Below are 26231 nucleotides of genomic sequence, written 5' to 3' on the forward strand. Positions count from 1 at the left end.
AAAAAAGGGGGTGGAAAAATTTGAAAAAAATCAGGATGGTAAGTATATCAAATTTTCAAGGAAAACTATAACTGCTAAGCAGCCTAAGGTATAAAATATACCTAAACTTGGAATATTTCGTATAAAATACGAAATCCTTAGAAAAATATTACTTAATTTTTTCGTAATGGCTACGGAACCCTATTTAGGGCGTGTCCGACACGCTCTTGGCCGGGTTTTTTTTTGTTTGCTTAGCTTTGTTCATGTTAATTACTAAGAATATGTCACGTTTCTAATTAGTTGTCCACTGTATAAAACACTGTTTTTTTTTTTTACTTTATAATTTGATAGAATTATCGCAAAACCGTTGTTTGATTTTCGCAAAACCGCCGAAATAATACACAAAAGCGATGATGATTATAGACAAACGAAAACGAACCCTATTGTGCTAAGTAAAAAAAATACATCAAGTTAGTTTAATTAGACATTTTGAAGTAATAACTTATTACTAATTATATGACCACCACTGTATATATATTATATTTCGGGGATCTCGGAAACGGCTCCAACGATTTCGATGAAATTTGATATGTAGGGGCTTTTGGGGATGAAAAATCGATTTAGCTTGGTCTTATCTCTGGGAAAACGCTTGTTATCGAGTTTTAGCCCGAGCAAAGTTCGGTCGCCCAGTTACAATACAATACAACACAATAACTCTTAATTATTCTTTCAGGTACTAACAGATAAATGTGACACAGTTGGTTAAAACGAGCTTGCGGAATATCCTGACACAATACAATACAATTACTCTTTCTTGAACACCACAATAGTAAACGATACAGAAAAAAGGTACAGAGACAACAACAAAGTAATAGGCAAGATAAACTCTTATCCTGACATGGTCACTCTTGACATAAGGTCGGCAAAATCTATAATTTACATTAAACAAAGTTGCAGTCTCGTTTATACACGGTGATTTTTAATCGGTGATCATCAAGAATAACTAAAAGCAATAAAGACGGTCATACTGAATAACTTTTCCCATTGGACCAATACGAAAACCGGGAAAAAAAAATCCCTGGGCATTCATTGAGGCTGATGAGATGCTGAGGTTTTCTATCAAATAGCTGTTTTTTTTACCACGATTTTCGTATTGGTTCCATGGGAAAAGTTGTCGAGTATGACCGTCCTTATCGCTTGTTATTCCTAATCACCGATTTAAAATCATCCTGTACAATTAGTATAGTATTAAATGAGTGTAAGCAATGAAACTATTGTGTGTGCTCAATACGAAAACAACCCCCCGTAGCTAATCATAAAGCATTCATTATGTTGATGTTCAAATTAAGGACAAATTCTGATATTGTATAAACATGTTTGTTTGCGGGTATAAACACTATTGCTATTGCCAGTCTTGATACATAAGAAAAAAAAGGTGATCTTGATTTTCCTTATCTCTTAAACAAATGCTTGAACGCTCAAAATTCAGTAATGCCAATAGCACATCGCTTATGACGTACAGGGGCGGTGTGGTAGGCCTTAAAGCCAATAAATCAAAAATGTACCAATGCAAAATCGATACCAATAAGCGATTTTTATTGGTATTTGGGCCAATCAACTTTTTTACCGACACTAATCTGTCCGCGACATTTTTCAAACAATTGCAGATTTTTGTAAGTAACCATGTTTTTTTCTGTAATTTAATAGATGGTGGACATGAATACATGCCATCCTATGTAAGTTCAACCTATTAAACCGTGAAATATCTTGTTGGAAGTACGATTTTTTGGTAACGCCAGAGACAATTTTGGTAACGCAGGAGACGCCCAAAGTGTCGGTAAAATAGTTGATTGACCCATTTATCCGAGTGCGTCAGTTAGAACTATATTACTCACGCAATAATAATAGGTAGTAGGACTTATCATGGCAAAAAACATTAATAATCGATAGATCGATACATCAATTAATCATCTTTTCATTCATCAAAATACTCATAGGTAAGTTTAAATTATATCCAAACAAATACTTCAAGAGACGAGTTGTGAGAAGAGAAATATTAAGCACAATTGAAAAAAGGAGATAAAATTAATGACTACTTTACTTATACAACGCGGTAATTTTGATACAAACAAATTACAAAGCTTCGGTTTACAAACAAAATGATAGGACAAATTTAGAACATTTTTTTTTTCAAGCTGCGAAAAAGGTTCACATGCATTCCCGTTAGGTTTACAAGAAAAGAAAACAAACGAAAGGACTGTCAAACTGGAGCTCATTTTTACGAAAAATATATTTTATATTCGAGCAAGTGCCGAGTCGGCAGTTGCAGTAGTACATGGCCGAACCTCGACACAGCTGTTTGCTTTTTACCCATTTCATATTTTTACTTTAACTTAAATATTTGTAGCTTTAATTCTTATTCGAGGATCATTTTTCATATCAAGTACATGAGGCTAGCGCGGTTTATCAAATCACTCCAGCTTTAACGGAAACATTAATGGGGCCAGTAGTTATGCCAGTAGAATAGTAGCAGTAGTATTACACTGCGGCGCTCGATCGATCGATCATTTTTTTTAAACATATAAAACACAATAAATGGACTTGTGCAAATAATTGGTTAATAACTAAAACATTATTTGCAAAAAAATATTTCCTGAGTGCTTGAGTGACTTTAAAACATTTCTTAATTTTCTGATCACATAATATCTGTAAGTTGCTAGATAAAATGACTCACTGAAAAAAAAGAAAGGATTGATCCGCTTCCATCACCAAAAAAGTGAAATCACAAAGTAAATTGGGAACAAATGAAAACAAGCAGGTGTGCAAATCGAAGTGACATGATATAGAGAGAAAATAAACACAATTTTCGACCGTCCGCTAAACATCTCAAAATTAAATACTAGAAATCAGTTGATTATGAAAAAGAGCCAATAACAACAAATTATGGTATTAATATTATATTACTGGATTCTGGTTTTCTAGCCTTCATACACAATCTCTTCCTTTTGATAAACTCAATTCACTCAACGTTTTAACCATAATATGAAAAGGTACACTTTACATAAGGTCATGCATATCGACTGTTTACATCCTAGACTTCAGTTTTTATGGTTCCTCTATACGAGCGTCTTTGCTAATGGAAACCTTGGACTACGTAAAAGATTGTCATACATTAGTGATTACATATTTGACAGTATTATTGTTTGTGTAGGATTGTTGGACAAAGTATTCCTAAGTACTGTTAAATTATCTGCAGTACGCTAGACTCAAATATTCACACGGTTTCCCTCACAGATATGTTTTGTGAAGCTTTAATTTATTTAGAATCTAAGATGTGGTTTATTCTTCATCATGTGCCTGCAACAAGAGATTATCATTTAATTTTAAAGCATTTTTCTCGTATCAGATAGCGTTGCACTTTCACTTTTGATTTGTTGTAATAAAAATACTTACAGTGCCGTTGTTAATGATACACATAACGGCTGCTAAATAATGAAGTACTTCTTGCTAAACGCTATTCGATCAGACAAATATTTCTTAATTGATTGCCATTTAGACTGGTTCAGACATTTCTTGCATTGAATTAAACAAATGAAAATAAAAAAAAACAGTCGTACATATTACATGATAACAAATTCGCAGATCAAATAAAGATAAAATTAAACGAAATTACGTCTATCGGTAACCATATTGTATTTAAAATAATAACCTGTGTGCATTTTTCTCACAGGAAAGTCAAAAAACAAGAGACAGTGCTATAGGTACTAATGAAATCGGTGTCAACGGGAGATTGAACAGTTTGATTGATATACAATGAGAAATCTTAGTGATTACTGGCCGGAACAATTTGATAGATAAGTTCTAAACTGGTAATAAAATTAGAACTTTTTACGACTGCATGGTCTTACCACGGAATACTTAAACACGTCTTAGATTGCCTAAAATGGGGTTGCTAAGGCAATTGAGTAAGGTCTACTTACTTGTCTAGCGTCTCCCAGAAGCCGAGCAGCACCGCACGATCGAGATGCCGCTTCGTGCGACTCAGGTTCAGCACGGTAACCGCCCAGCGGGACACGTTCGCGTCCAGCTTCATCTCGTCGAACTTCAAGTGGAACGCGCAGACTGCGAAGGCAAAACCAAGTTGAATAGTATACTTTGTCTTAAGGACGGTAAATAAGGATTTACGAACGAGAGTCTAGAAGCTTCAATTCGAAGAATGTGGGCATTAATGAGTCAATGGTGGCAGCGTGCCTGAATTGGGGGGAGAGCTGCTGCTTAGCTCAGGAGCTGCACGCCCAACAATATGCAAATCAAACAAGTTACACCCTAACTTTTAAAACCTTTGTCTATCAGATCTCGGGGTCGATAGCTGGCGTGAGCTGGCTCAATCGCAAAGTATGGTGAAGTCTGGTGTCGAATGACAAGAACCCGAGTTGTATTGACGATTTTTATTCTGATATTCGCTCACTGAGTTTTTTTTTTAAATAAAAGCCGATAACAACCAGGCATGTGTTTCACTTGATGTTAAATGGTCTCCGCCGCCCATGGACACCTACAGTATCACTAAATCTCCTGATATGTTGCTAGGCTAGTAAAAAGCGATACACTATTCTTTTAAAGGACCCATGTTGTATGTAGCAAGCCGAGAAAAACTTAACCGACATTCCAAAGTTTGCACTTACGGAGCAAGCAACATTGGTTAAAATACATTTCCGTTGTGTAGTGCAAATAAACTTTTAGTTTTAGGTACATCCGTCTGTTCCAGACGACATTCTTGGCTAGTTAGATCGATGCCAGAGCGACATGTTCGTCCACAGGCCGACAAGAAAAATTTGCAGAGGATGGTGCTGAACCGCCTTGATGTCGTTTCTGCCTCTTATCATCATGCCTTGAACCAGGCTTCATCTCAATACTTGCGACCCGTAAGAAGAAGAAGAGGGAACTCAGTAACATACTGTTAGCAAAGATCTGCACTGGGTTGCCGTCCCACGGCCATCCCTTGAACTGCCACGCCGGGCCCTGCACGAACACGGCGACCACGCGGTCCCACTCCGCCGCCGACAGACGGCTCGGGTTGTCCACGACGCGGTACGGTACCTAACACGATATGGTTAGCGTCAGATTAATCATAATCAATCATAAAAGAAATAAACATAAACACACCTTTTTATTTCTGTTAATCTCGACGGATGGCTCAGTTTCTTGGTAGAATCTACCTGGCAATTAACTTTTTGGCTAAATCATTTTTTTTTTATATTAAAAGATCACAGTAAGTACTTAATTGTTAAAGGGCAAATTGTAAAATTCACAAACTATGGTCTATCCCTGAAATGAAGATACTAAAATGACAGTCTGAAATGTCAAAAGTAAAAATAATGTGGCCAGCATAAAAGGAACAGTGCTGCTCCATGATTTTGGTTTCGTAAATAACCGATAAAATGTATTATTTTACGATAGCAAAAATATTATTATAGCATACAATATTCTACTTTCCATTTTGTAAATATAAATGCACTCTTACGATAAAGTGATAAAATCTAAGCAACAGTAAAAATACAGTGTTCATCACTTAGTGCCAACGTAAAAAACAATACAGAGGGGCTACTACAAAAGTAGAAAAACGAAGTTCGTATGGCACCGTCCCTTTCACTCGCGTGTTAAATGGGATAAGCGTCAGCGGGACGGCAACATACGGGGTTCGAGTTTTGCATTTCGTAGTTAGGGCCAGCTGGGCTACTACGAAATTCGAAAGTCGAAGTTCGTGTCGTTCCGTCCTTCTGACACTACTATTTAGTGCGGGGGTGGGAGGGGCGTTGCGGTACGAGCTTTGATTTTCGAATTCCGGAATAGGCCCTCAGTAACACACAACGTCATTGTTCATGTTTTTCGTATTCAAGTGGTATTCAACCGATTTTCGATACTTTACTCGTATTGTCATCGGATGTGATCAGTGCGTTTTCTCGTGTTATTGCTGCTGTTGACGTTATTTGTTAAATTTGTTGAGATAGACTTTTTATTTGTTAATTTTGTTTGGTCGTGTTTTTGTTGAGTTTTGTTGGATTAAACATGGACTCTGAGTAGCCAAGTACTTCGTCGCATAGACGACACAGCGAAGAAATACTTTCGCCTCGGAAAAAACGGAAACGTCAAACTCTTAGTAAAGCCGACAAGTGTATGGTTGTAAATACGTACAAATATCTATACACAGTGGCCAAAGAATGAAATTGAAACTTAAACATCAACATCTATAAAAAGTCGAAATATCTCGAAAACGGTCGCATTTTTATTAGACCTATTTTACCTTTTCTCGAATGTCCTAAGTGCCCTACATTTTAGTAAATCACGGATCCGTTCATATCTTAGTATTTTACGACATACATACATAGGTACCTACAATATCTTTCGGTGATAACCGGTTGCGGCACATCACTATTTATGAGACGCAAAAAACAGGTAACACATGAAACGTCATTTTAGTATCTCGAATTATGGGATAGACCATAGGCGAGTAACGTTCCCGTGACACACAAATAAATAAGTCAAAAAACTCACTTTTTAAACCTAAGAACTAAAAATATTTTAGTCAGACTAAAAGTGCTAATGCTTTTTTAAAGAAGAAGTATTTGTGTTATTCTAAATTAATCCTATAAACATATAATATAACACATGTATATGTGTAAGTTAAATGCATACATATTATTATGTATATACATGTGTAAGGTTTTTTAGAACAATCTTCTAATATATAAAATTCTCGTGTCACAGTGTTTGTGACTAAACTCCTCCGAAACGGCTTGACCGATTTTCATGGTATTTTTGTGTATATTCAGTAGGTCTGAGAATAGGACGTAAACTATTTTACTTCTACGCGGACGGAGTCGCGGGCAACCGCTAGTTATATTATAAAATATGGAGAGGCACGCTTTCGAAAGATGAAGAAGAGAAAATTTCAAGACTCAGCAGACACAGCTGTAATTTTTTGATAATAAATAGGAAATAAGACTGAAAAGCAATATAATTTCGAGAACCACATACCAATTCACCATTAGACTGAAACAACACAAAAATACAGTTTTTCGTCTCACTTTATTGTTCAGTACCTGGGCGACCGAGCTCCACTCGGACTAAATCTCGGTATCCTGCGTTTTCCCAGAGATAAGACCAAGCTGGATCGATTTTTCACCCCCGAAAACCCCTACGTACCAAATTTCATCGAAATCGTTGGAGCACTTTCTTCTTTTGTATATACAAGAATTAGATTTTATTCTTCGGATTTTTTATACTTACTGAATAAAGTTTGCATGTATTGGGTAATCCTTGGAACTGCTACACTGATCTATATTCTAATACTTTAATCGAAATATATACCAGCCCTGATTATCATGGGCTACATTTTATCTCGGGAAAGTGCAAAGTTTTCGCAGGATGTAGAAGAAGTTGTAGGCTTTGTCTATGATCAAGTTATGCACGTCTGCATAGATAGTTAGTTAAGTAATTAAGTTACACTACACAGGGCTGTTATATGTTGAAAAAAAAAAGAAAGCTATGTCTGCGAACGAACACAGACATTTCTGCACGTTTCGTCTTCACGAGCAGTTAATTTTTCGCATAGACAAACTATGGTAGTAATGCCACATTTACTATTTATTCAGGTAAGATGTGTTCAGAAGATATTAAAGTGGTGCATTTACCGTTATTGTGAGAGCATTCGTGGGTACATGGTCTCCCGGTAGCCAGGGTCCCTTCCTCCTCTGAAGCAGCACCTCGTTCTCACGAACAGCGCCTTCGGTTTTCTTCTGCTCGACAGGCACAAACCTGGCAAAACACATGCAGTTAAGAACAAAGATGGCCGAGTATGACCACAAATAATACATTATTTTTCAATGTGGATTAATTGCGCATTCATTTATCAATAAAAGGTTACAGCATTAAAGTAGCAAAAAATGTGATGTAACTTGAAAGTACAGAAGATGAACAACTGTTTAGGGGTTATTATTTTCGCTTCCCTAAATCGGTGGAAGATCACACTTCGGCTAAAAATCGAACCACTCCTGAGCAGGCGTTCCTTTCTACATCTACTGCCGGCACTTGAGTCTAAAGGCGCAAAAATCGAAAAAAAATATCTGATCTCTCAGTAATATACGATTGACTAGCTCATGCAAGAGTCATTGCCTCTGAGGAAAATTACATAAAATCTAGCTCCCTATGCTCAATTAGTCAGTCTCGTTAGACCTTTTACAGGTAAAGATCGATGAAAAAAGAGTAAAAGATCAAAGCATTGCTGCCTGGACTCACTTGTGGTCCTGTAGCATGTCTTTGACGTTATACATGGTGATGAGCGAAGTAGCCGCAGCAGGGATGATGATGATAGGAGTGCGGGACGGCCGCTTGCCGCCGGGGGGCGGGCGCGCCGCAGACGCGGGCAGCAGCTCGCGCCGGCCCGGCGTGCCGAGCTGACTCTTTACTGTTCACATAATTATATTTTACCACTCTTTTTTTTTGAGATTATGGCTTGGTAACAAGACCTTCAAAACAATTTACCACTCATTTGTCAAGGACTCTTTAGTGTGTTGCACCACCACGTTACTATAATTATTATATGGTTATAATTTAAGCTTGAGCTGAAGCCTTGTCGTGATCTCATTCTAACCTCGTCTTATACCATCTGACAGGAAGAAGTGATGAAAACGATTGTGGTTTCAAGTGTGTTCGACAATAAGGTCTCAGGTTTGATATTGGTTCAAGTTATAGTAACTTTAAACTTTGTAAACTTCCCACTTCTGTAACCACTAACTTTCGGATTTCATTAAGAAACGCAGTGTAATCTAGATAGTTTATATTATTTTTCTACTTGCACTAACCAATACTGAGCTTCAGTATTATACACTATCAATAAGCTCTACTATAAGCTCTAATGCTGTACAGTGTAGAGAATGATCTCTTCCCTTCTCTTTATCCATTTCAGTAACTGGCCAGTTGTTAAAAAACATGTTTTTTTTTCTTAATCTCACTCCTCACACTCAACCTGGGCCCAATCGCATAATAAATTACAAGTAAACAGTATTAGCGAATTTCAATACAAAACCGCTAATACTATTAGCTTGTAATTTGTTATGGAATTGGGCCCTGGCTGCCCCAAAAACTTAACTACTAAAATATAACTTCAAACTTACATTGCATTTGCCGCTGCAGACTAGGGTGCATGGGAGTGCGAGTTGCAAGAGGAGCACTTGGTCCTTCAGTCACAGACTTCAGTGTCATACCGTGGTATGTTCCCATAGTGTCAATTTTGAAGCCCTCAGTTTCTGTAAAAATATTGAAAATCTTTAGTAATACATAACAAATGAACGAAACTAATTTACCAAACTTTTATATTAAGTAGATGATGTCAGTTTTACCATGTATGAAAGAAAGCGTTGCTTGCATTACTTACATATGCGTCACTTAACTTCAACCTTAGATAAATCCACTCATGGAGATTATTGAAAAAAAAAAGTGATAATAACCGTCAATTCGGTGATTTGATAGGAAGTGCTTTTTTATTATGGCTAAAGCATTAAAGAAATCGATCCTGTTCGGCAAATTCAGCATTAAAACCATCAATTCTTTACATCAAATAAAATGTTGATTGGATTTACCTTCATTTGATATAATCGATTGCAATTTATCTATCTTTGAAAAAACTCAGTGTGGATTTGTATAATTTTGATTTAACAGACCTGGATTCTGGATTCTAGATTTGAAAAGTATTTTTCTCAAAAACGACACGGAATCATACTTAACCGATAAAATTGTAACAAAACTAGTTTTTTACCCTTTTATGTGATGTAATACCAAAATATTTAAAAAAATCAGAATTGGATTTACCCGAGTTTTAAGTTAAGAGACAATACAATACAATACAAAGACTCTTTATTGTACACCAGACATAGTAAGCGATACAGAAAACAGATACACAGAAAAAAATATTACAAGGTGAGCAATAGGCGGCCTTATCGCTTAAGAGCGATCTCTTCCAGGCAACCTTTTTTACAGAAAGAAGGAAGGACTAGTTTACAACAGGTGGTGCACCAAAAGTAGATAAGAAAATTTAAACGTAACAGCAATACATCTACGAATACATACATAATTATATCGTACATATAATATACGTCCAAAATAAATATAGGTAGTGAGATAAACAGCAACAAATAAATGAATAAATTATAATAAGGCTAATAATTACAAGATGACAGATAGTGCTCCTTAAGCATAGATTTAAATAGTGACAAAGACTTTGCGCGTCGTAAGTCAATCGGTAAGGAGTTCCACAACCGAAGAACCTCATACCGAAGAGACTCATATAAGCTTACAACTTTTTTTTACTAAATGCCTTAAAAATTAGCCTTTACTTGTGGCTTCAATCTCGGGAACCATTAGGTCTGGCCCCTATACCACAAAAGTTACAAGTGCTACAATTTCACATAATATACACTTTTTTGTATGAGAAAGATGTCAATTTTCAGTAAATAACTGATCAGCTAATATTGTGAGTTGATATTTGACAGATATAAATAGGAGGAAAGAAGGTGTATTAAGAAGGGATTAATCGAAATACCAGCGGGATAGGGAATAAGAGGATTTTACAAAGTAGTTGATTTAGGGACTTGATATTAGGTACATTATATTCTTTAGGGGACATAGAAGTGCAATAAGAAGGTTCCCGTGGTGTAGGGAGTAAGGGAATTTATACTTTTGTTTTAAAGTGGCTCTGGCCCGTCATGCACTTGGCCGGATTTTATTACAGTTGTGTCTTAGAATTATTGGCCAACTGGCCTGTTACCCGCGACAACGTCCGAATAGAATTCGTTTACCACTATCTCGCGGGAACTACGCAATTTCCTGGGATAATAAAACAATAAATTTAAAAAATAAAAATAAAACCGACTGCCTTAAAAAATACTAAAAAGAAGAAAACAAGTCTAGTGGGCTAGAACTCTGTTTAGTAGCTAACTAAAAGTTCAACAGTCGGGACCCACTACGTAATAAGAATTTTTGAGCTGGTCAAGATTTGAATGGGTCCCGACTGTTGAACTTTAAGTTAGCTACTATACAGAGTTCTAGCCCACTAGACTTGTTTTCTTTTTTTAGTATTTTTTAAGGCAGTCGGGTTTTTATTTTTTTAATTTATTGTTTTATTCCACACTATTTTAATAGTTCTGTGAAAATGGTAGATTAAAACTATTATAACCCATACATATTTAGAATGGGCTAATTATCGCCTTTGTTCTCCTCTCTGTATTTTTGTATTTTTATTTTTATGTGCAATAAAGAGTTTACATACATACATACATACATTATTACCTTTCATTTGAAACCATACTCGATAGATTTGAATAAAAATAATTTTATGAAAACTTACAATTTGGCGCCAAAAATCCGCCATATTGATTTTTCAAGAATTTAATGTACCCAGTGTCACTCGTGTCGTCAAGACGAATCCCATGACGTATCATTTATCAAAATCGGTTCAGCCGTTGAGTAGTTACGAGAAGACATAGGAATAGACATACATACATACTTACATACATACCAAGGCAAACACATGCTATGTCGTTCCCCGGGACTCAAACTATCTGTGTACCGAATTTTATCTAAATCGGTTCAGCGATTTTGAAGTGATAGAGTAACAAACAAACAGACTTACAAACTTCCGCATTTATTATATTAGTGGGATGGTATCAAATACTTTACTACTTTACTTTATTCGTTAACTACCTACCCGAACGAAGTTGCGGTCAAAAGGTAGCACCATATACAGTAGCGGCGCAAGACCTTTTGGCGTGGGCAATCTGCCAGGCCGTATGATGGCACTAGACATGGGGAATCTCGACTCCGACAAGGGATCTGATTCACTAAATCCAGCTCCGGTATCGGTACCGAATCCGCTTATAGACTCCGACTCCTTTATTGACTCCAGTTCTTTCGAACGATTATTAGTTTGTCTATGGCCGATTCGGCTCGGTTCGGTACCGAGGTACTGAGGTACCGATTCGTCCTAATGACTCTTTTGAATCTGTGAGTCACTTCGGATATACTTACTACTGGCGAACCGGCTCCGGGGAGCGGCTCTGAAGTTGGTAATAATAATAATGTTTATTTCTTAGTATCATGCTATCCCTCTTCCTCTCGTAATAAATGCTGTTAGCGTGAGCGGGACGGCACATATCCGATCCTACGTGATTGAACGAAAGTGAAGTGTGCTGAATCGCCGATCACGAGTCACTCGATCCGATAGGTTGGTCGGAGTTAGTAACTCTTCGGCGTCGATAAGATTTGAAAGGAGTCAATAAGGGATTCGAATCCGCTTAAGGATCTGACTCTTTTGAATCTTCAGATCCGGATTTACCCATCTCTCTCTACACACCACACAATAGTTGTCGGATTTTTAAGTAAGCAAAAAAAAACAGAAACTTGAGGCGCGAAGCCCCTTAGACCGCGAAGCCGTGGGCGCCGGTGACCCACGTCGCCTACGCCTCGCGCCGCCTCTGACCATATAAGCGTAGACCTCGATCCCGTGGGAATATCAGAATACAAAGTGGCCTATATCTTATAAGTTAAACCAAATTTAATTCAAATCATACACTCACAAGCTAACGCATTTATATTTAGGATTAGAATAAATAAATAACTTAGGATTTATATCGTAATATACCTTCTTTCGGCCTAAATCTTTCCTGGTCGTATCTGTTGTACTGAGCTTGCTGCGCTGGAAGAGCGGTTGGTGGTGGGATGACTACAAGCTGCGGCCGAGGCGCTCCGGGCCTGCCTTCTTCACGGGCCTTAATGCCTTGTAAAAGGGCCGTAATGCTCTTCAAAAATTGCTGAAAAATTTTGGAATTCTAAGCTAGATTATGGCCTAACTAAACTTTACAAAAATAGAAAGCTAATATTTTGTCAATAGTGTAAGTCAAATATGTGACGTTAAAAAAGTGGTATATCTATTCTTTATTTTTATACTGTACACGCGATCCATGACTCAAGTTAAAAAAACTAGTGTTACTGAAAACTGACACTAAGGGGCTGTTTCACCATCCACTGATTGGTGTTAACTGGCAGTTAAATGTGATGCCGTCTGTATTTGTTTTGTTTGAATAGACGGAGACGGCATCAAATTTAACCGTCAGTTAACACTAATCAATGGATGGTGAAACAGCCCCTAAGACTTCAGGTTCAATTTGTGCTGTCTATAAATTATTATAATAATGGGATTATTTATAATATATATTCAAGGGCGCCGGCGGGATTATTTTCAGAAGGGTGCATTGCATCTTGCATCTGTATATAGGGAGGTGCATTTTATAGGTTTCATTTTGTATCTTAGTCTTGTTTTATATATTTTCTTTTACGACAGGGGGTACACTTGCACCCACATCTCGGCGCCCATGTATATATTAACCCTTTTTCAGGCCCCGCGAATTTAGATGTGCTACCACAAAATAAATCCTAGTTTTATGCAGGGGCGTAGCGTGGGTACCAGCCGCCCGGGCCGGAAGAAAATTTAGCCGCCCTCTTATTAAGGGTTTACTCATTCTAATCGGTCCGAATCGTAGGTGCGACATTTTTTATTATGGAATTACTATCATCACCCCAACCTATACACGTTCCACTGCTGGGCACAGTTCACCTTGCAGAATGAGAGCACTTGGGCCATAGTTCGCATGCGGGCCCAGTGCGGATAGGGAACTTCACATATACCGTTAATTTTTTATCATATTTTGCCGCCCCCTAAATGTGCCGCACGGGGCGGACGGCCGGCAAAACTACGCTACGCCACTGGTTTTATGTTGTTTACCTATGAGGGAATCATTTAAAAACGAATAATATTTTTTCCAAATTCAAATGATTTTGTACCATATTGTATATTTAGTAAGGTCGAATATTTGTTTACATTTATGTGATTGCTATATGCACTATGCCTGGAAAAAGATTAAATGGAAACTTGTAAAGGTGTGTTATTCAAAATTGCATATTTAAACTTACTTTTCCATTACTCTGTAATACTGTCGTCCTAGTTCTCCACTGACGTTCCCGACTTATGATATGATTAACATCATAATCTAGAATGGCCCTTAGGTCTGAGCCAACAACACCAAGTGTGTCTGAATAGTCGTTACTTTTTATAGTTGTCCTTTTCTTGGCTAAGCGTTTTGCTTTGATGGCAGCAATTTTCTCCACAGACATAGCCTCAGACAATGATCTAAATATTAAAAAAGGTTGGTAAATCAACTACTTCTCTTTTTCAATAAAGTTACTAATTTACAAGAAAAATATAACACATTTTTTAGTTTATCATTTATTTAGTGAACATTATACATTTGCAATTGTAATCACTTTCAAATTAAATCTACCTTATATATTTAAACATACACATACAATTTACAAAAGAAAACCCTAGGCTACTGTTACAAATTAATCACACTTACTTAATATTGTCAACAGTGACAGAGGCTTCTTTAGGTGCATCAAGACGAGCAGCGAGTTGTTCACGCACTTTCTGTACATGAGTTTCTTCAATACGGGGCTTCTTAGCCGCTGATTCTCCGGCCTCATTATCATGCGTGCGTTTTACCTAAATCAAAAATATTTTGAGTGCACTTTAAGATAAGGTTTGAAACCAAATGCTTTATGTTTCTAGTATCCTATGCCTAAAAAGTAATTATAGACGGCGGAATGTTAGATTAGCAAAGAAACGAGAAACTTTTGATGCGCGAACGCCGCCACAGAGTATTATGAACAGGGTTCCAATAAGTTTTCTCGCACGGTAAAGATGAAGGCGAACAAAAGCGAAATAGTCGACATTAACATCAAAATTGTATTCTCACTCATCTTAATTTTTTTATTTCATTTCGTCAAGCTTTTATCACCATTATAAGTAAAATCCCTAAAAATAACGATAAAACATTAAAATTTTAAATTAATAAAATAGCAACTATTCCCACATGTAATGGATAATATTTTCGACATCTTGTAATGTCAAGATTTCGAAAGTCCTGCATCTTCTATGGTTGCAGATAAAAGAAATAAATAATAATAATAGATATTTAATTATTTTTCACTCCCGAAAATCAACGACGGATTGTCGCGCAAACTTTACGGATATGGGAGGTCCCAACTCAGACTGCTAGACGAGGTTCTAACTGGACATGCCTTACTCAATAAACACTATACTTAAAATCTAGGTGTTACAAACAGCCTCCTGTGTAGAGCCTACATAAAGGAAGAAGAGACGGCCACACACATTGCGCTGGAGTGCACTGGCGTGGCGAACTACACGGCACCACACCATGGCCCGTACGACACACACCTCGCCAGGGTCGCTCCAGGAAGTCGTCGGCAACATTAAGGGTCTGTTGGACCGGCACGAATAGTACATACAGCCAGTCACACAAAATAGGCGCACGTAGACGACGACTTGCGGAGAACAGCCCGCTTATGGATAGTTTTTATTACTAATCTCATAATAACCTGCACCACAGTTACAATTATTACGTAGCATATACCTACATTTAAAAATAAAAAAAATAATGAATACGAGTAACAACCAAAATTCAATTAAATTTAAATTTAAAAAAAAATAGCTCAATGTACTTTCGTTGATTCCGCCAATGTCGAGGTTGAATTTTTTTTTAATATTAATCTTGGCTTCATAGTTTGCTTCCATCTTAACATGCTACAAAAACTCTGGACCTTGATTATGAAATACAAACTGTTTCTCACTCTGTATTTAATAGTTTTTTTTGTATTAACTTAGTTTTTGCTATCTTGGTAAATTTTAATTAAGCACTAAACCCTCTTCTGTATAATTTTGTTAATTTTAAGGAAACATTCTTCTGAATAATTCAAGTAAATTTCCCTAATAAAAGTAATATTGTCGATGATACTGCAATGCCGCTTAACCTATTCCGCTTTGCGATTTCGTGGCCATTGGCAGTGGCAGTATAATATAAACGCAAAGATATTTTAATTTTAACACTCCTGAAAAAAAGTTAATGTTGGTTGCGCGGCATTAGCCCTTGTTGGTTACGCGGCATTGCAGTATTATCGACGATATCTAAACTTGATCTGTTTTTAAGACACTCAACAACTACTTATAAAATTTCTAATTTGTGACCTTTCCGTGAATGCTTTTACTAAAGAGTTATTAATTTCTAGCTAAGCTCTGAAAGATTAGAAGGTCAAAATTAAGGTACTTTGCTGAATTTCAGGTTCATAAAAGCTTTTTTAACTTGCAATTTTCATGTTTTTTTACACCATGTTAGTGACTGGATTCACTTGTTCGATATATCGAGGGTATGACCCTGCAAGTAGTGCCACGCCATGAGTGTTGAAGTGAATGATTATGATTACACACACAGCTATAAAAAGAACTGATTGCACAAAAGGAGAATAAATGAAATGAATGAGTAAAAGTCAAAATCCTGCTGTCATTACACAAAATATTCTTGTGTGCGTGACCTCAACTCTTGTGGCACTAGGTATGTTCAGTCGAGTTCGTAAACTTGTGAGTAAAGATTTGATCAAAAATATCTGAACACGCTTCTACGCCGTTAACAATAGAGCGTGTTCAGATATTTTTGATCAATTTTTTTCTCACAACTATGAACTCGACTGTACATGACATGTTCTTGTGTGTGTATTATAAAAGAAATGATGCTCAGGGTTAAATTTTTATGAAAACTCAAGACGATACCGAAACTAAATCTAACATGATCCAAATTCTTGCAAATTATCCTTCTGTTGTGCTAATAAACATGGGGTGGTAACAACATTTCAATTAAACTGAATCAAACGGATTGGAATCGGGAATCAAAACCGGTCAATTTGAAAAATAAAACACACATTATTAAAAAATATGAAATACAATGCATTTTATACATTCTAGATATCGTGTTTCATAGTAACATATTGCTTAATGATCTACACTACCGATATCCAAATACAAATAATGTATGTTTTATTTTACAAAACGACCGGGTTCAATCCCCGAACTTAGTACAAGTTTTTTTTATGTATGTACACATGTATACATGCAGTTTGTCTTGTTACTTAATTACTTAAAAATCTTTAATTATACTGACCAATCTAAATGAGCGACCCTTTGTAGGTTTATAAAAATGGTTATGAATTTAAGTACCTTCCATGAGGGTAGACATCAAATAAATTAACATATGAAATGAAAATGAAATGAAAAATGTTTATTGCACAGCTAGTAGATAAACTTACATTCCGACCCCCAAACTAGGTGAATGACCTGTGTCTTGGGGAATATAATGGCCCAAGTACTCGTTTACTACTCGGTACGCTGCAGTTTTTTTTATACTTGTACTCGGCCAAATAACTCGGTTCCATTGACAAGTATACTCGGTCTAAATAAAATTATTATTTAAGAGGAATAATATGTGTTATAATAAAACAGGCTGGTTTAAAAATGCAATTAAGAGTATTTATTAATTAAAAACACAAAAATGAGAATTATGAATCTATACTAATATTATAAAGAGGAAAGTTTTGGATTTTAGGATTTTTGTATGTTTGTTTTTTTGTATTTCAGGATGTTTGCTATGAATTAAATAAAAATTCTTTCACTATTAGAATGCTAAATTATTCCAAAGTGCCATAGGCTATATTTATTACCAGAAAAAAATAGGGTTCCATACTAAAACTTTAACAATGTAACTCAGTGTAAAAAAAAGTTGCCATAAAACGTCTTTCATTGCATGCACTGTGGAAACTATTGGTGATAGAACAAAAAAATGTTCTACGATATTAAAGAATATATCGATATCTACAAAAAACTTCGCAATACCATTATGTCCAACGATTGTAGTTATTTTGAACATGAAACTACCGTGAGACTCACTCATATTAAATGATATTATAACGGATAACTCACGTCTTAAACCGAGTTTAGCTCGCCAATTTTTCGGGCTATTTCGTAGCCCTTCCTCTCAGGAGCACGCGACTCGGCGGCTGCTGTCGGCTGGCTGTAGTGTGCGTGTTGCGGCAGCCGCCGAGTCGCGTGCTCCTGAGAGGAAGGGCTACGAAATAGCCCGAAACATGTCGAGCTAAACTCGGTTTAAGACGTGAGTTATCCGTTATAATATCATTTAATATTGTAGTTATGTCACTACAACTACTTTTTTACATTTTAAAAGTTGATATTTTCTCTACGTTGACGCGCCCCGGCTTCGCGCTGGTCGAGCAGGTGTAGTTTTTGGGAAATGGTCTCGATTAGAGACCTTTTTAGAGTTCTGTGCCCAAAGGGTAATAAAAACGGGACAATAATTTGCAAAATCTATTCATAAATGATGTGAAACACAATTGAATTGAGAACCTCATCTTTTTGATGTTGGTTAAAATCTTAAATAGTATAAGTGTAAGAAATGAGAGGCTGGCATAAACAAATGACATGTCAAAGATATCAGGACCAAAATGATAGAAACAAATGTATTATATGACAGTGCTCTACTTTTTTCGGTGATTGTCATCAGTCTAAATTCGAAAATTGACTGATTGATTGTCATGATCTAACAAATCACTTTTAGACGATACTATGTCTAGCAACTTTTGTAAGTCTACTGTCCAGCCACTTTTGGAAATATACTGTCCAGCCACTTTTGGAAGTTTACAGTCCAGCCTTTTTTGGAAATATACTGTTCAGCAACTATTGGAAATTTAATTAATTTAATTTATTTAAAACAACAACTGAATGATTTTATTTGTGGGGAAAAGGCGGGGATTCCCGCGACGTTCGCTCGCGGTGGCCGGTAGTGCCGCGCGAACCTGTCTAAAGCTGTTTTCGTGCCCCAAAACTGAACTGAGTAACTTGGCCGAGTACTCGGTTTAAGAAACTTTGAACGGAGTATACTTAGTACTCCGGTTACTAAATTAAAATAATAATTAAATTGTTCTCGGCGCATCTCTAGCGATTTTCTTTGAAACAACAACTGAATAATTTGTGGGGGAGAAGGCGGGGATTCCCGCGACGTTCGCTCGCGATGGCTGGTTTAGACAGATTTGCGCGGCGCTGCGAGTACTCGGTTTCGGTCGGTTTGAGAAACTTTGAACCGAGTATACTCGGTATTCGGTTACTCGTTAAAAGTTATACTCTGCACATCTCTAATATAAAGTAAAAGAAAGAAGACAGTGAGGATGGATTTCCAGTGTTCCTACTAATTTGTTAGAATGAAATAGTAGTAATTCTGGGCATAAGCATGCATTGGGTTGGGTCAATTCCAGGGTAGGCAGCGTCTTGTGCTAGTTGTGCTGCCTACCCTGCTTTGACACACTGCATGCCAATGATTCTGGGAATACACCTAGTGCTCAGCTGAGAGATATAATTAAACTTAATTTAATTGATAACAAAACCCTAATAACTGACCTGTGTAGGAATTTCCAACGGTGCACTTTTATCAATGGAGGCACATGCTACTGTTTCACCATTTAAATAGGCCAACAGTTCCTTACGATCTGGGCGCCGCACAGCCGGTTTATTATGAGCCTAATCAAAAACATTTACTGTTTAAGATAATGTAGAGCAGTAAAGAAAAGTATAATTTGAATAGTTACTAGACTTACAGCTGCCTGTCTGACATACACCGGATGAGTTAGGTGTATGTTTTTCAGAATAAACAGGAGACACTCCAATGTGTAATATTCCTTATTACCACCCTCTTTTCCTGGACTGTAATTAAATATTATATATGTTAAGTAACCTCAGGTGTAAACAACCAATTTTAACAATATTAAATTACTTGACATTTCGTCTATTAAGTATTCCGCATAGGTACTTCCTGGTGACGAAATCTTACCCCCACATAAGATAGTTGGTCTTGACATTCTTTGGCCAAGAAAATTCTCCAAATATGATTTGATTATCGCGTTCTATTATCTCTTTTTTATTTACATTATACTGTCGAAGTAAACTGAGCGGGTCCGCCATTGTAGCTTAACTGGTTTAGTTCTGAAATGCATCAAATATGTTAATAAACACGTTAAGCTTAACAATAAATTAAACACGAATATCAAACTTTTAATCACCACACTATGACCCCCAGTAATTAATGATATTTCTTAAATCCGTGTGGATTTTGCTTCTTGTGACGTAGTCCAGCGTTTCACTGTTTTATTCAAAAAATACTCATATAGCAATACGTGGTTCGCAAAATATGTAACATACCTGCCTTCTGAGTCGTTGTTGCTCTTCGGCAAGTGTCCAATCTAGAATTGTATAAATCAAATATCCGTAAAGCAAGATTTTAGTTGGTTGTCTTACTTTGCTTTTTGCTTGCTTGCCTTGCCTCGGAAAACTGCCACAGATACAGATAGATAGGATAGGAAGGAATGCATGAAAATGTCAGGAGGGCTACTACGAAACTCGAAACTCGAAGTTCGTATCGTACCGTCTCTCTTGCTCTTGTATTAAATAGTATGAGTGTCAGAGGGACCCCATGACACGAACTTCGAGTTTCGAGTTTCGTAGTAGCCCTGCAGCTTTCGTTTCGTACCAGTTTACGCAGAAAACTAATATTTGGCTAAAACAAGATAAAAAAAATGACCATTTCTAGTAGGTATTTAAAGTTCAAAATTATTTATTAAAGGTTGCAAAAAGTACAATGATTTACAATAGTTGGCACCTCTTTTTAAGTATACACCTATAGTTTTAAAAAGGCTTATTTCTAGAAATAAAAACCGACTACAAAAAAATAAAAAATAAATAAAAATGGAACCGACTACAAAACCCTTGAAAATATTGTTCTAGGTACCTACTGGCTCGAATTCGGTGCCTAAGCACAAGCCAGCTAGCAGGAGTGGAACAATAGTCGTCTACCTCACCATGACATACTATGGGTTTCAATCCCTCCTGCCGACTTCGAGCTAGTAGGTACCTAGAAAAATATTTTGAAGGGTTTTGTAGTCGGTTCCATTTTTATTTATTTTTTTGAGTAGGTTTTACTTTTTTGCTATAAATTTTCTTTATTTCTCACTTTTTAGTAATTCGTAGCCAAAGTAAACCTCACAACTATTCTATTAAGCCAAAACTCGACTTAGTTCCGTTGCCTACCTTGCCATCAGAATAGTTCGAAAACTTAAAGCTTCTTCTTAGTCGCAAAATCGAAGTTCGTATCGTACCGCCCCGTTGACGCTAGTATAATTTCATACGAGTGAGAGGGACAGGACTATACGAACTTCGATTTACGAATTTCGTAGTCGCCCTACAGATTATCCGATCCGTCCGATATCGATATCGGACGCCGAAACAATATCGGGGCAAGTAAAATTGTATGAAATATGATCGATCCGATATCGATTAACTTGTGAGCAAAAAATTGATCAAAAACATCTGAACACTGGAAGACTATGGGGCGCTACCTGTACAGACACCCTGGCGGCGTCCTACCTACCAGCAACTACCAAATGTGCTGGGGCGGCGGCAGGCGCCCGGGAACGCCTCAAGGTCATAAAATATAGCTGTCTCGGCGCCCAATATAATTTCTTTGCTTTCGGCGTCGAGACTAAGTCACCAGGGGTAAGGGTGCGCTGGAGCTATACAGGGAGCTCAGCAATAGATAAAGGGAGGCAACAGGGAACCCTTTCGCCAGCAGCTTTCTCGCGCAAATAATCTCAATCGCAGTTCAACGCGGGAATGCTGCCTGCGTGATGGGCACCATGCCAAGAGGCCCACCTCTCTTTTTTTTATTAAAGTTTTAGTTTTAGTTATTTTAATTTAATAGTAGTTTTGATTTTTTTTGGTCATCGTTCATCCACCATTACCTCTCATATTTCGTTTTCTAGAATTTTTTTACCGTACAACGGCAAAAACTACTAGACACTGGCAAAATTGTCCTCAAATGGACAGAGCCATATTTTTTTAAAGAAACAACAACAATAGTAGTTTTAGTCCAATGGATATTTTGTATTTTCTTAATAAAGACATTATCTGAACACGACTATTGTTTACGGCGTAGAAGCGTGTTCAAATATTTTTGATCAAATTTTTGCTCACCAAAACCAACCTGAGTTCTTATTGCCTAACGTTTCTGACGCTCGCGATCGCAATCAAATGACAGTTTTTGTATGCGGAATCTGTCATTTGATTGCAATCGCCAGCGTCAGAAACGTTAGGCAATACGGCCTCTGCAGGGCCACTACAAAACTCGAAACTTGAAGTTCGTGTCGTGCGGTCTCTCTGACACTTATACTGTTTAATACGAGAGCGAAAGGGATGATACGATACGAACTTTGAGTTTCGAGTTTCGTAGTAGCACTGCTGGTCAGTATGGACTATGGACATTCAATCCTTAGTCTTCCCTAGAAAAGAAAAAAAAGGACCGTACGCAGCGCCATCTATTTATTCTAATTGAAATTGACACTTATGTTTGAATAGTAAAGGGTCAAGAGATGGCGACTGTTGTACCAAATTGAACAAAATATGCAAATTGTTTCTAAACATGGCTGCCGGTCGGTCCATTCGTTTATTGATATTCCTGTGATTTATTTTATATTTTAACACATCAAAGGGGTCTTGTATTTAAGTGAAAACATGACATAGTGGATCCAAAGGCGAGCTAAAATGACTTCCACTCCAAAGACTGAGAAATATGGGCAAGGTAAGTAATGCGTGACATTCTGGTTATACTTTACTTCGTTCGTTCTTTAGAATTGGAATGTTCAACTATTCTACTGACTAATTGCAATCCCTGTTCGTTTGCATAATTTGTTAATTTCAAGTTTTAATTTAGAAATCATCACTCATCGTTGCTTTTGGCTTCCTTGGGATATTACCTAAATAATCTAGACGAAAAAAGTTAGCCCTCAAGTGTTTTACATAATAAAACATATAATTTCATCCTCACTATTTTTGATCTGTTTGATTTATTATAATGAAATTAATTTAACAAGTATGACAGAAGTTGTAGGATACTTTTACAATAAACACTTGAGTTTTCAGTAATTGACAGTACCTACTTATTCCGAATGGCTGACTATTAAATTTATGATACTTGCATGCTAAAATAAAAGGTTCCCACAGGCAGGCACTCCTTTGTCAAGGCTGATCCTTGTTAGTGACACTTGACATCAATTATATATATTTTTTTAATCATTGTTTCACTGAACTGTTATCTGGCAATTGTCAAATGTAACAAATTCAGCACTGAATAAAAAAGTTTTTTGTTGCTTCTGTACGTTTGACAAACAAAAAGTATAATTTGTAAAAAAAAAACAGTTTGTCCTCTTGAGTCCTCCCATACTTTATGAAGAACAAATTAACATTAAGAATAATAGCTGAATTTACTTTATAAATCACACATTGAATAAATCATTTTAAGAATGTTGAAATAATATCCAAAATAACGAAGCTGGTATTCAGCTGGTCCTTTAGCAATGCCAACTTTAAATGCAATAAGTTTACAAAAGTTCAGATTGTACAGCTTTTAATTTTCCATTTTATTATTTAAATTCTGTCCTAGTTAAGACAACTCTCTGGTTGTGATCTTGCTAGTCCAGAATAAAAAAACCAAATACTAAATTATATAGGAATAAAAAATCTCATTGTATTTTTTTTTGTCTCACTGTCAAATTTGAGCAATCATGTTGTGCAGGGCTTCCCAAACTGCGCATGGCTTCCCAAACTGTGCGTCGTAGGGCTGTAAAAGTAACCAAAACCTTGGTACCTGTATGTATTTGTTACTTTATTAACCAGTACTCGTTACTATCATATTGTTACTCGTATTGTTACTTTTGATGCAACCATGAAGCAGAAACACCACATCTCATCACCATACGGTATGAACAAATGTATGTTATACTAAGCAAAACCAAGCTGTATCAATATTGTATCGTCGGTCTAGATGTGACGCACTGTAACAGATTTTTTTTAATGCGGCTCGTAATGTTCGAATGTTTTTAAGTGATTATTGTAATAAATCTAAAGTAATATTGTAATTAATTTTAATTTATGACAATATTATAAAGCTGAAGAGTTGTTTTATTTGGTTGAACGCGCTACTCTTAGCAAAATGATTAAAGAATGACAGTAGAACCAGAACAGAGTATGATCGATACGGGTTATATGGGTAACAAGACGTATTCGTGAGTAACGATTTGTTACTTCAAATCAGATGAAGTACTCGTTACTCAGTAACGAATACAAACGGTTTGCCACAGGCCTAGTGCGTCGCAATGCCCTGGGGTGTCCCGACATTGTCCCAGGGGTGTCGCATGTCGATCTCTTTTTATTTTTATACTTATGTTTTGATTTCGTTCTTATTTTCTAATAAAACTTAAATGTCCAAATAGTGCTTTTCTGATAACCTGTTACTGGGCTAGTACTAAAATTCATAGGTATTTTTGGGGGCTGGATTGAGGGGCGTTGAAAAAAAATAGCAGTCCCAAGGGTGTCACAGTAAAAATAAGTTTGGGAAGCCCTGATGTTGAATTCATTAGATAAGTTATATTTTATCAAAAGGAAGCAAAATGTAACATAAGTGAACTACAGCAGTAGAGAAGGAAATAGTTGTATGATTCATTCTATTTGTCATACCTAGTTATGAGGAAAATTAATAAGTACCTAGGTAATTGATTTTTTGTTCTAATTAAAACTTCACAATGATATGACATCATAGAACAATCTTTGCCCTGCCTTTCTAGTTTCCACAATATCCTGAATATTTTACTGGAGATTTGAAACTAGTCTATTTATACCAGGTGGGCCCTGTAACAGAAGCAAAAAATGAAAGCACAGGTTCTGCTACTCAAATGGTATACTTTAGTTCAGCAACTCAAAAATTAAGTAATTTTATCATTGTTTATTCCATGTACATGTATGTATGTACAATGTTGCCTAAATTACATCGCCTGTCACGTAACAAAATGACGGATTTCGCAATACATTGCTTGTCCAATTAGACTTTAAACTATAATAAAAATCATAATAAAAGTTATTTTCAAAAGTTGTAGAACAAAATTAGCCCAAGGCGACGCGGAAGCTGTGGTTTAATTTTTTGCTCCTGTTAAAGGGCCCACCTTGTATATAAATTTAATTTAGTTAAGATATGCTGCTCTTTTCCTAAGGAAAACTTGTGACGGTTTATTGTTTAAACCTTGTTTAAAATTAATTGATCTAAGTCACCTCTGATTGAATAATAAGAATTTGAAATAAAAAAATGATAAGATGTTTTCGCTGATTGCCAGTACAGTATTTTGTACAGTTTGATTAATTCAAGTTAACACTTGACAGATGGGCATGCCTTCAGTCAATTTTCAACTTTGACGTCATAAAAATAAAGCCATTTTTAGTATACCGCTACCCACATTTACAGATTATGTAAAAACTATTTTATTTGTTTGACCTCAAAGTTGAAAATTGACTGAAGGCACGCCCATCTCTCAAGTGATTACTCCAAGTAATCATACTGTACATACTCCGAATTTTAACAATCCAAATGTTGGAAGTAGGTGAAATTCAACTTGCATGGTTCGATCTAAACCAACTAATAAATAAAATCTTGTAGTGAAGTTATTTGTAAAGCAATTGGTCTTAACACATTTACTGCTGGCTGTCAATCCAAGACTTCAGGGAGTTGAGGACATTTTATTAATTACTAGCGTTTACCCGCGGCTTGGCATGCGTAAATCATTAGATACAGCAGTTGAATTGAACTTCCGGGATTTTGTTAAATTCTCGTGGGAATTCCCTAAAATCACATTGTGGTTTTCATTGATGTTAAATTATAACACCCATGCCAAATTTCATGACTCTAAACACAGCAGTTATTAGTTCGAGATTTTATCCCTATCCCGTGGGAATATCGGGATAAAAAGTATCCTATGTTTTAATCCAGGTTATAAACTAACTTTTTGCCAAATTGCATCCTAATCCGTGCAGCCGTTTCAGCGTGAAGAAGTAACAAACATACTCACTCACTCACAAACTCACTCACTCACTCACTCACAAACTTTCACATTTATAATACAGACAGACGAAAAGAACAATAGCTGAGAGGGTTAAGGAACATATTGCAGCTGTTAAAAATCGCCAGATAAATAAGTCAGCCATAGCCGAGCATTTATTGGAGTCAGGACCAAACCACTGGATTGAGCTTCACAATCCCAAAATTCTCTTCACGGAACGTAGTTTTTACTCAAGAATGGTACGTGAAGCAGTTTAAATAAAAAAACAAAAATTCCAACCGGGACGATGGTTATAA

General features: G+C 36.5%; 2 protein-coding genes across 3 annotated transcripts in view; one reads left to right on the top strand and one right to left on the bottom strand.

The window, feature by feature from the left end:
- Positions 1–3156: 3156 nt before the first annotated feature.
- hyx (cell division cycle 73 hyrax) lies at positions 3157–20354 on the bottom strand. Of its 2 annotated transcripts, none has more exons than XM_074086497.1 (13): positions 20205–20354; positions 19833–19984; positions 19600–19705; positions 19403–19522; positions 14445–14590; positions 14002–14218; positions 12674–12842; positions 9153–9284; positions 8275–8443; positions 7671–7794; positions 4935–5076; positions 3960–4101; positions 3157–3336 (listed from the first exon to the last, which is right to left on the bottom strand). In XM_074086497.1, exons 2-13 carry the CDS (start codon positions 19961–19963, stop codon positions 3300–3302), a joined length of 1635 nt encoding a protein of 544 aa, XP_073942598.1. In that variant the 5' UTR covers positions 19964–19984; positions 20205–20354; the 3' UTR covers positions 3157–3299. The 2 variants fall into 2 exon arrangements, with proteins under 2 accessions (XP_073942598.1, XP_073942589.1); XM_074086488.1 differs by having other exon boundaries at positions 20201–20353.
- A 2103-nt stretch (positions 20355–22457) lies between these two features.
- C3G (C3G guanyl-nucleotide exchange factor) overlaps positions 22458–26231 on the top strand; it is a 70209-nt gene continuing 66435 nt past the window's right edge. The window contains exon 1 of the mRNA XM_074086556.1: positions 22458–22631. Within this exon, the coding sequence (XP_073942657.1) occupies positions 22595–22631 (37 nt within the window). The 5' untranslated portion in view covers positions 22458–22594. The remainder of the gene's footprint in view (positions 22632–26231) is intronic.

Source organism: Choristoneura fumiferana, chromosome Z (genome assembly GCF_025370935.1).
Source record: "Choristoneura fumiferana chromosome Z, NRCan_CFum_1, whole genome shotgun sequence".
In the NCBI taxonomy this organism is placed as follows: domain Eukaryota; kingdom Metazoa; phylum Arthropoda; class Insecta; order Lepidoptera; family Tortricidae; genus Choristoneura; species Choristoneura fumiferana.

Bases quoted from the DNA above. Each gene is read 5' to 3' on its own strand.
- hyx (XM_074086497.1), bottom strand. From the start codon at position 19,963: ATGGCGGACCCGCTCAGTTTACTTCGACAGTATAATGTAAATAAAAAA. The intron at 14,591-19,402 runs GTCAGTTATTAG...TTTTTGATTTAG, and splicing joins CGTTGGAAATTCCTACACAG to GTAAAACGCACGCATGATAA. The intron at 5,077-7,670 runs GTAAATGCACCA...ATATCGTGTTAG, and splicing joins CGAATGCTCTCACAATAACG to GTACCGTACCGCGTCGTGGA.